The 11,396-nt window shown below is 38.1% G+C and overlaps 1 protein-coding gene across 1 annotated transcript; it reads left to right on the top strand.

Annotated features, from left to right (window-relative positions):
- The first annotated feature begins 3,621 nt into the window (after positions 1-3,621).
- Positions 3,622-8,418, top strand: LOC146654381 (dehydrogenase/reductase SDR family member 11-like). Its single transcript, XM_085380431.1, has 7 exons — positions 3,622-3,915; positions 6,059-6,268; positions 6,590-6,684; positions 7,677-7,806; positions 7,906-7,998; positions 8,085-8,150; positions 8,231-8,418. Exons 1-7 carry the CDS (start codon positions 3,784-3,786, stop codon positions 8,267-8,269), a joined length of 765 nt encoding a protein of 254 aa, XP_085236557.1. The 5' UTR covers positions 3,622-3,783; the 3' UTR covers positions 8,270-8,418.
- The last annotated feature ends 2,978 nt before the right edge of the window (positions 8,419-11,396 follow it).

The raw sequence follows: 11,396 nt of genomic DNA, 5'->3' as shown, positions 1-11,396 counted from the left end.
CACTGGACATACATTTGTATGTATGCACAAATGCAGCTGCAGGTCCTTGCACCTAAACACAAAGTGTAAGTCAGGAAGTTGTCCCAATGTTTGGCACTTCACTCTGCTGTGCATGAACGGACTGTCAGCAAGTCAATACAGAGAAACACAAAACAAAGAGACCCAAAATGACCATATGGAGACTTAACACAATAAGCAGACACAAAGCAACTATAGAGGCGTATTACCAAAAAGATACACAGAACAATGCAGAGTAACCACAAATGAATACAATGTCTGTATCAGAGTGCCAGCTTCTTTGAGAAATAGGCCGGAGTTCTTCTTCCATCAGCAATGTGAGCCAGGTCATTTTCTGTCAATCCTCCACATGTGTGAACACAGTGGATTATTGGCTTCTTCAGCCAAACAAATCCACAGAACACGATGTTCTTTCATTATCATGTCTTCCCCCAAACCATACATTGTTCGTTTGATTTTCTGCTTGACCGCCTCCCTGGCTATTCAAAGCCATCGCCACAATAGTAACCAGAGGTCAACACATGACCCGCGCTGTGGGCAGCAAATCTTTCTTTTTTCGGTCTTTTCATTGTACAATTACAGATTTACGGTGAGGTTCAGTTCTTTGTTTGCATGCAAGGACAGTGCATGTATTGTTCTGGTTCACTTTCACTGCTCTGTGACTGTACACTAGCTCAGTGGTCCCCAACCTTTTTTGCGCCACGGACCGGTTTATGCCCGACAATATTTTCATGGACTACCCTTTAAGGTGTTGCGGATAAATACAACAAAATAAAACTAGTACCAGTACCGAAAAAAAGAACATTTATTCATAACACACTTGAAAAGACCAAGGAAAACCGAGTAAACAATAAAAACGATAACAAAATAACGCTGAAAACCGATAAAAACCCTGAAAACTATACATTTCACACCTGAGCCTCAACTCTCGCGGCCCGGTACCAAACGACTCACGGACCGGTACCGGTCCGAGGCCCGGGGGTTGGAGACCGCTGCACTAGCTGCATGATATCAAACAGCAAGAAGATTTAATCGGTGAGTTTATTTTAAATGGGATTGTAGTGTTAAAAGTTAAAAGACAAAATATGAAAAACAGCAAATACTGAAAAAGGAGATGTGATGGATGTACTAACAGTGAAGACAAGGTTATCTCTCAGTTTGTGTATTTAATGTGTGACTGTTTTATTCGTTATATATTTTTTTTCAAACATGTAAATATAACTAAAATATGAAAGAAAAAAAAATCATAAAAAACATCAAGTTTTCATGAATTTATTTCTACACAATGTTTATGCTCGAAATTTTTTTTAATTTTGGAGGCCTACATGGAGGAAATTATCCAAGAATTCGCAAGACTACAAAAAAACAAAACAAAGATCTTTTCTGTCACAAAATGTGAGCTTTCTTCTGTGAGACCCTGCTGCACATGTTACCCACAACCCTTGAAATATATATTTGACCCCTTGGGAAAGTCTGAAAGAACTGCAAAGTGTCTAGTATCAAGAAGAGCTTATGGAGTCGGTTGCATTTACTAATCAGAAATATTCGTGAGGGTACATTTTTATGTATAATGCCAACGTCTTTAAAATATATTTTTTACTGCTACTTTTTCTTCCCCCGCTGTGAGAAATGGCTTTATCACACATCCAACTGTGTTAGTCGCTCTTCCCATTTCAACTGTGGACTGCATCTGAAAGCTCCTTTGAATATTTGGATGGCTTCCAAAAAGTCCTGGGAACTTGAGCTGTAGCATAAAAATCTGCACTTTTACATCACTCCCACTGTTTGCAAGATATGTAGATGTCCATACTGTATGTGAATATTCTTCTTCTAAGAGCACATTTTAAATGATTGAGTGATTGAGGTCTAATTTGGAAATATGTTGCATGTCCAGAACCATCCAGAGAAAGTCCTCTTATGCAAGCATGTGACGGTCAGCTGATCTGTAGGATTTGCCTCTACAACCCTCAATGGTAAGTTACAAAGATTAAATCTTTAATTATTTTAAAAACATATTTAAAATCAATATTTGGCACAACGCAAGTCACATAAATGTAACAGTTTTGACTTTTCACCTAATAAACTGTAAGTTTATGTTTTATTTTACTTTTTTTATTCTCCAGAGTTCCGTGGAAATGAAGCAAGAGGTCGCAATCCATTGCCTGAAGGTGTATCTGAAAGAGAAGGAAGAGGATCTCTTCAGAGAACAGCTGGTAGGTGAATCTCACATTCTTTTGTTTTATTTTTAAATGGCACATAAAATGCTGACATGTTTCCATTTAAACTACCTACTTGCCAGAATGGTGAACAACAGTTCCCAGAAGAAGTGGTAAAGATTGTAGTCACCAGACGTGCACTAAAATTGTGATTGAAGGAACAGCAGTCCTGGAAGACCTTGATGTGCCCAGAGCATGTGCCTTAATGATGGGGCTTATATACGCTCTCAATCTGAGTTACCCAAAACAAGTAAAGAACACTCTAGAGGTATTCCAGAAGGTATTTATGGAACTTGATGGGCTTAAAGCCAGTCCACGGGTAATGTCTCTTAAGTGCAAACTTCTGTCGTGAAACGAATGTGAATTGGACTGTTTGACTCTTATGTTTTTGTATGCAGTCCTAGATGAGTGTAGTTTTGAGAAAAGTTTGTAATACATATAATCTTACCTTTGGATTGTTCCGTTGTTGAACATTAAAATCTTTTGTCATTTCCTTGATTCTGCAACAAGTTGAACAAGTTGATACCAATTTAAGTTAATGTTAATGTACATGAAGTACTTTTTTTTTTTTTGCTTAGTCATTTATAATTAAAGGGCTGCTATATTGTTTCATTTATGTTGTATTTACACAGAAGTGTATTACTTTGAAAATGCTTTGTAATAAAATAATCAATTGGAATAAGTGAAATGGCTTTGTGTGATTTTAGAAAAGTTACTATAGAAACCTAAACTAATTGGCATAGATAATTGTGAGTAGGATATATGTAAAAAAGTTAGTTGGTGTGACTCAACTAATGTAATTTCTCAACTTATTTTTACCAGAAATTTTAACTTAATATTAGGTTGCATAAACTTAATTATGCTTTTGGAGGTCAAGGTAAATCATGTTGGTTTGTTAAACAAGTTGAGTTAGCCAAACGTAAAAATTACTTGCTGAATTTACTTAATAATGTGCAAAATTTGTAACTTCAAAAGCTGAGTGGAAATTGTTGCCTTAATTTTTTAAGTTGAGGCAACAAAATATTTTTTAGAGTGCAGGGAAATGTGACTACTGTGGAGAAGAGGAAACTATAGAACACTGTCAGAAGTATCAGGTGGAGAGAAGACAACTGAACCAAAACCTCAGTAATACGAGATAAAACTAGATCGTATTGATTTACTGCAAAAGGACTCAAGAAGTGAAAGTTATCAGGCCTTATTCCAGTTTTTAAAGAGGTTAATTTGTTTGGAAGGATTTGAGGGGTTTTGTTGTTGTTGGTGTGTTTTTTTGGGGGTTTTTTTTTTTTTTTTTTTTGCTTGCTTGTTTTTTTGAGCAACGTTCCAGTCCACACTCCATACCAGTTGGTGGCAGTAAAGCACCATATTGCCAACCGCCAATAAAATGTAAAAGAAGAACCGACGATTTGCGTGAATTCGGCAGAGACGTACGACGTACAGAGTGTGCGACGTTTATGTTCCGCAAGTACATGGAAGTTGAAGTTTTGGCGTCCCTCTCTTGATGTTTGTAGCGCTTTCGTGCATGTAGCAAGCTACCGGTGTCCGGACTGTGATGGAGCGCTGGCGGGGCAGAGTGGCTCTGGTGACCGGAGCGTCGGTGGGGATTGGGGCGGCTGTAGCCCTAGAGCTGGTCCGGCTCGGTATGAATGTGGTGGGCTGCGCCAGGGACGTCGCAAAAATCCAGGTATGCTCTAAAGTGAAAACGTAATTTCTGCAGGGAGTAATTTAATGTAAAGCGAAATTTTTTTATGGTAAAGTTACTATTAAACAGTGAAAACGTGTTTTTCTTCGTCTGTTTGTTTAATTAAAAGTTAAACTACTCTGGAGTTACATCTACTGAGGTTTTATAAGAAGCTAGATATAAATATTGAAATTTTAAACATAACGGTGAAAATCCTCTTTTGTGCCCTTTGCTTTCTTGAAATTTACAACTCTGTGGTTAATGATTCTTTAAGTTGGCACACAATCCGTCAGCATACTGTATGTAGATGATATGCACTGTTGGTTGTTGAACTTTGAAACATAATGCTGTTGTCAAAGATTAGCCACAATCAACAATCTTAACAAAGTGCAGCTATAGCAGGGCTGGACTGGTAATCTGGTATTTTCCCGGTTGGCCGACACACTTTTGGAGAGATGGACCGACCAGAAGGGCCGCTGCGCACCGGCGTACAAGCACTGACAGCAACCCATTGGTTCGTTTTAAATACTGACACAAATCAAATTGCTCCGCTACCTTTTGCTGTGGGCTCATGCAGCTTGTAGAAAAAGTTCAGTGTGGAACAAGTGGCGAAAAGGTGGAGCTGAGAGAAAATGATAAGAGCGAGATAAGACCCTTTTTGGGGTCTGAGATTTTATCAGAGCACCCCTAAAAATAACAATAAATAGTATTAACGAGAGCGTATATTAATATTATTTTCTGGAATTATTTTTAAATGTTATTTTCCTATGTAACTTCTATTTAACTTCAAACTTTTCTATTGACGACAGTACAGGAAAGAATGAAAACAGGTTTTATGTCCAGTGTTGCTAATGTCATGATGTTACAGCCTCTCTGTTACAGACTTTAGTTGCTGCGGCAGAAAGAAGATAAGAAGGTAGTTTCACAAATTAGCGATGCAGATTTAAAACACAATTCAACTGGTAAAAATTCAGTAAAAAATTCAAACTGTTCTGATAATGCAGGAATTGCTTTGGCTTATAAAGTGTCAAAGCAAAGTATACAGTTTTTATATGTTCTGTAAATAGGGTTAAAAACATTAGCTAATGTAGTGTCAATCACTAGAGATTATTAGCTAACTTTACCCTTCCGATCCACTAGTCTGCTGGGATATCACAAGTTAAGAAGCTGATGTACTTTATTATTTTAGTTTGTTAAAGATTTCTGTTCCTGTTCTGGTCAAATTGGGCTTCAGTGTTTGTGTACAGTACAGCTCCAGCTCCAGGTGACAGCAGGTCAAAATGATGTAACCTGTCAGCATCTAGCAACAGCCTGCATTCAGTTTAAATATTGTTATAAATTCTTATGGATCAGTCTTTTAATCGTTGTAACAATTAAATTCATCAAAAATTATAAAGTTGTAGCTTCTGTTTTACTCACACGTTTAATCAGTGTGTTGTCCTGTTATAGATTGTGGTTCCTCTTGTTGCTCTTATAATAATTATTATAAGATTATATTTTTGTCATTTTCTAGTTTCTAGTTGAGTGAGGAGGATGGAGAGAGAGAGAATGGAATGGAATGGAGTAGAATTACACTTTATTGTCATTGCACATGTCACAAGTACAAGGCAACAAAATGCAGTTTGCATCCATCCAGAAAGTGCTTTAGCAATAATATAGATATATTACAGAATATGGATCTATTATAGGTATATTACAATGTGCACAGTATGAAGGTATGTTATTAATATACTATAACTATAAGTATGTACAGGCTACAACTTTAGTGAGTGTACAGGCTATGAACAGGTTATACATAGGGTGAAAAAATAACAAAACTATACAGAAATTTGAAAACTATACAGATTGTAGATATACAGTTGCAAGTATTAATAAACAGTTGTAAAACTATAATTATTGTATTGTTCAGTATGTTTGTATAGACAATCATACTGTACAGACATTACAGTCCATTGTACAGAGGACAGAGAGAATTCAGAAGAACAGGAAGAATGAGGGAGCAGATAGTGAAGTTCGCAGACAAATTAAAGTTATTTTTCACAAAGTAGTTTTTCATGTATTTCATGGATGCTTTCCAGTAGATTCATACACATTAAAAACACAAAGTGGATTCTGAAGTCTGTCATCTTTCTCTTCTTGGTTTCAGAAACTGGCAGGAGACTGTCAGAGTGCCGGCTACCCTGGTGTTTTGGTGCCTTTCAAGTGTGACTTGACCAAAGAAGAGGAGATTCTGGCCATGTTTGCAGCAATCAAAGAGCAGCACAAAGGCGTGGACGTCTGCATCAACAATGCTGGCTTGGCTCATCCAGAATTGTTGCTAAACGGCAAAACCAGTGGCTGGAAGAACATGATGGATGTAAGAGCTCAGAGTTATTGTAGAAATATAATATTTGTTGTAGCGTTTTATCAAAAGTAACATTCACAGGAATAATGTCCCAGCAGAACTTTGAACTGTAAAAAAGTGAAACATGTCATCATCTGTCACTGGTTTTAATATTGTAGCTGATCAGTGTGCATTAACCTCTCAGTGACTACAGCTCTTAAACTGACTCATTAATAGTTTTTGAAGCTGCTTATAACCGTTTTTCACCCACTGTGTGCAAGAAGCAACAAGTAAGTGCATCAACCAGAATGTGCTGATTCCTGATATTTTGTTTTCTGTTTTTTTTTCTTGCAGGTAAATGTTCTTGCTCTCAGTATCTGCACACGCGAAGCGTATCAGTCGATGAAAGAGAGAAATGTGGATGATGGACACATCGTAAACATAAACGGGTTCGATATTTTTATTGGTGATATCAACCTGTATCATTATTATTATTAAAATTATTATGTTTTCACTTACAACAAAGTCACATTTTACAAGAGGGAAACTACCAGGTGGCTGGGCCTTAGCTTATGGGGGCCCAAAAGAGCTACATCAACAGCAGAGGCCATAGTTAGTCAATTCTGGTCAGGGGCAGAGACCCTGGCGGTCTGATCCCCGTTTTCCAAAATTGGCTATAGGCATGGAATGTCACTTCTCAGATGGGGCTAGTGAACAGGATTCAAACATACTGACTCAGTCTAGTCGGGCTCACCACAACCTACAGCTCAGGTTCTGCAGCAGTGCTGCTGACTCCAACTGAGGAAAGAGCCAGACAGTGGAAGGAGAGTGGGGTCTGGGCATCTCTGCTCAGATTGCTGCTTTGCAACCTGGCCCTGGATAAGCAGTAGGAAATAGATGAAGGGATGGATTTACTTCTTAACTGTCCCAGAATCTCCCAGTGCAGCCTTGATTTTAAAAGCAGAGCCAGGAACAGAATCAATGCAGATATCTAATTCCACTTATTATAGACTCTTTAGTCTAATGACAAGTGTCACTCATGCAGTAATAAAGGTCTGCGGCTCAGGATTTTATCAGCATATTATTATTACTACATTTAGGAAGCAAAATAACTGACACCTGATTTAAAGATCTCGTTGGGGAAAAGGTTTATTAGTCTTCATAATTAATAAGCAAAAATCCCATGCAGTATTTCAAAATGTCCTTGAGAATCTCTTAAAACCCAAAGTGACATCTGCATCATCTTTTATGGTGGCCAATCAGCAATCCAGAACCTGAATATTTCCAGTTAACTATCAACAAAACGGCTTTGTAGGCCTCGTGTTTCTTACATCATTGAGACATGAGTTTAAAAGAGTTACTTTACTTGCACATTAATGCATGCTGTTTAATGCTTGCTGTTTAATGCTCACCTGGTTAACGGTTTATAAATCTGTTGCAGCATGTGCGGACATCGTGTAATTACCAATCCTGATCTACATTTCTACACCGCCACAAAGTATGCTGTAACCGCCCTGACAGAGGGCCTGCGGCAGGCGCTGCGTGCAGAAAACAGCCATATCCGAGCCACAGTAAGGCTTTAAAAACACTGTAGGCAGCTCCAAAAGTCACTTTAAAACCAACATTACTGTGATGAGACCCTCACACACAGTATCCACTCTTTTTTGCAGTGTATTTCTCCTGGTTTGGTAGAGACAGAATTTTTGTCACGGTTCTACAAAAACAATCCTAATAAAGCAGCTGGTGCATACTCTGCATACAAGGTAAAATAATTATTCCTACACCTGATGTACTGTTGATGTGGTAACTCAAATAATAAGTCATTAATCACGTTTCACTTCTCTGACAGTCTCTGGAAGTAACAGATGTTGCCAATGCTGTTACGTACGTGCTCAGTGCCCCTCCTCATGTTCAGGTGATTTTTCTCTTATTTTTATGCCTTACTCTTTTTCTGTATAAATATCATTTTATATTAAAACACTGTTCTCCCTTCAGATCGGAGATGTTCGGATGCAAGGTACGGAGCAGGTTTAGAGTTGAACCACATGACCTCCCTGAAATTATGCACTTCTTCACTACATTTATGGGAATGATGATTTATGATCTGTTCACAAAACAGTTTTGTTGTTGATGTTTGTACTGAAATTTTCTACTAATATATAAAATAAAATGAGAGAAAACTGGCTGGCTTATTTTCCTGAAGGAAATCTCATTTAAAGAGCAGTGCATGGTGGAAAACATACAATTTTATACAAAGTATAAAAATAGAAACTCACAGTGCGACAGTATCAGGCTGTGGATAGCGATGGTAATGGGACACTCGAATTCAGAAACACTTGATTCCACCCCTTTGTGTTTTGACCACTAGGGGTCATAAAAGGTGCAGGTTAATATTTATTGCTAGAAGATTCGCTCAGAGAATCTGTCAGATTAAAATAAACTAGATTAAATTAATGCTGAGAATGCTCTCTTGGTCTCTGAGTATGTAAGTTTATAAAAAAATAAAGGACAAACTACCAGACAAAAGATTTTTGACCTGTGTGTTAAAATGTCAACATGGATGTAGGATTAAGCTTTACTGAATAACACAGCGTGGAAGATTTTCTGATGAAAGGCAAGCCTGCTTTAATCTAAATCTGTACTTCAGTCCATGGAGAGCTGCCAGAAGGACTCTCAGTCCAGAGGAAAGCAAAGGTTAGCTAAGGACTCCCGCCTCAGTCCACCACCTTTCTCATGTCAGTGTATATATATTCAGTTACACTGGACATACATTTGTATGTATGCACAAATGCAGCTGCAGGTCCTTGCACCTAAACACAAAGTGTAAGTCAGGAAGTTGTCCCAATGTTTGGCACTTCACTCTGCTGTGCATGAACGGACTGTCAGCAAGTCAATACAGAGAAACACAAAACAAAGAGACCCAAAATGACCATATGGAGACTTAACACAATAAGCAGACACAAAGCAACTATAGAGGCGTATTACCAAAAAGATACACAGAACAATGCAGAGTAACCACAAATGAATACAATGTCTGTATCAGAGTGCCAGCTTCTTTGAGAAATAGGCCGGAGTTCTTCTTCCATCAGCAATGTGAGCCAGGTCATTTTCTGTCAATCCTCCACATGTGTGAACACAGTGGATTATTGGCTTCTTCAGCCAAACAAATCCACAGAACACGATGTTCTTTCATTATCATGTCTTCCCCCAAACCATACATTGTTCGTTTGATTTTCTGCTTGACCGCCTCCCTGGCTATTCAAAGCCATCGCCACAATAGTAACCAGAGGTCAACACATGACCCGCGCTGTGGGCAGCAAATCTTTCTTTTTTCGGTCTTTTCATTGTACAATTACAGCTTTACGGTGAGGTTCAGTTCTTTGTTTGCATGCAAGGACAGTGCATGTATTGTTCTGGTTCACTTTCACTGCTCTGTGACTGTACACTAGCTCAGTGGTCCCCAACCTTTTTTGCGCCACGGACCGGTTTATGCCCGACAATATTTTCATGGACTACCCTTTAAGGTGTTGCGGATAAATACAACAAAATAAAACTAGTACCAGTACCGAAAAAAAGAACATTTATTCATAACACACTTGAAAAGACCAAGGAAAACCGAGTAAACAATAAAAACGATAACAAAATAACGCTGAAAACCGATAAAAACCCTGAAAACTATACATTTCACACCTGAGCCTCAACTCTCGCGGCCCGGTACCAAACGACTCACGGACCGGTACCGGTCCGAGGCCCGGGGGTTGGGGACCGCTGCACTAGCTGCATGATATCAAACAGCAAGAAGATTTAATCGGTGAGTTTATTTTAAATGGGATTGTAGTGTTAAAAGTTAAAAGACAAAATATGAACAGCAAATACTGAAAAAGGAGATGTGATGGATGTACTAACAGTGAAGACAAGGTTATCTCTCAGTGTGTGTATTTAATGTGTGACTGTTTTATTCGTTATATATTTTTTCAAACATGTAAATATAACTAAAATATGAAAGAAAAAAAAATCATAAAAAACATCAAGTTTTCATGAATATCTTTATTTCTACACAATGTTTATGCTCGAAATTTTTAATAATTTTGGAGGCCTACATGGAGGAAATTATCCAAGAATTCGCAAGACTGCAAAAAAACAAAACAAAGATCTTTTCTGTCACAAAATGTGAGCTTTCTTCTGTGAGACCCTGTTGCACATGTTACCCACAACCCTTGAAATATATATTTGACCCCTTGGGAAAGTCTGAAAGAACTGCAAAGTGTCTAGTATCAAGAAGAGCTTATGGAGTCGGTTGCATTTACTAATCAGAAATATTCGTGAGGGTACATTTTTATGTATAATGCCAATATTTAAAATATTTTTTTTTAATGATGCGAAAATTTTACTATACAAAAAAAATTAGCCTTCAGTGGTATTTTTTTAATCTGTACGTGCAAGTAACAACCTGTAATGCATTTTGAAATACGAACATAAACCCAAAAAACTCATAAACTTGATGAACTGGAAAATTCCTGCTACTTTTTCTTCCCCCGCTGTGAGAAATGGCTTTATCACACATCCAACTGTGTTAGTCGCTCTGCCCATTTCAACTGTGGACTGCATCTGAAAGCTCCTTTGAATATTTGGATGGCTTCCAAAAAGTCCTGGGAACTTGAGCTGTAGCATAAAAATCTGCACTTTTACATCACTCCCACTGTTTGCAAGATATGTAGATGTCCATATTGTTCGTGAATATTCTTCTTCTAAGAGCACATTTTAAATGATTGAGTGATTGAGGGCTAATTTGGAAATATGTTGCATGTCCAGAACCATCCAGATAAAGTCCTCTTATGCAAGCATGTGACGGTCAGCTGATCTGTAGGATTTGCCTCTACAACCCTCAATGGTAAGAGGTGAAAATAATGAGGTTCTAATCAGTGTTGAGAATGTGACCCTGCCTTCAACCACACATGGGGAGGCAGCTTGACCAAAGTCCTCAGTCACCTTGGAGAAAAGAGCATGCATGTATATATTAAGCTTCTTCTTGACAGATTTTTTTGCAGTATGGAAAGAAAAGCAGGGATTTTTCTGCACTGAGGAATTTTTCACCCCATCCCCCTGACAACATACAACTATCAAATGTTCAGCTAACAGGAAAATGCACGTTTCTGTCGAA

Source organism: Rhamphochromis longiceps, linkage group LG14 (assembly GCF_057381845.1).
Source record: "Rhamphochromis longiceps isolate RC_006_pf linkage group LG14, R_longiceps_female_GT1.1, whole genome shotgun sequence".
NCBI classification, from domain to species: Eukaryota; Metazoa; Chordata; class Actinopteri; order Cichliformes; family Cichlidae; genus Rhamphochromis; species Rhamphochromis longiceps.
This window is presented reverse-complemented; position numbering and strand designations above follow the sequence as displayed.

Excerpts from the sequence above, each read along its gene's own strand:
- LOC146654381 (XM_085380431.1), top strand. The coding sequence starts at position 3,784 with ATGGAGCGCTGGCGGGGCAGAGTGGCTCTGGTGACCGGAGCGTCGGTG. Across the intron at positions 3,916-6,058 it reads GGGACGTCGCAAAAATCCAG|AAACTGGCAGGAGACTGTCA; the intron begins GTATGCTCTAAA and ends TCTTGGTTTCAG. Across the intron at positions 6,269-6,589 it reads GCTGGAAGAACATGATGGAT|GTAAATGTTCTTGCTCTCAG; the intron begins GTAAGAGCTCAG and ends TTTTTCTTGCAG.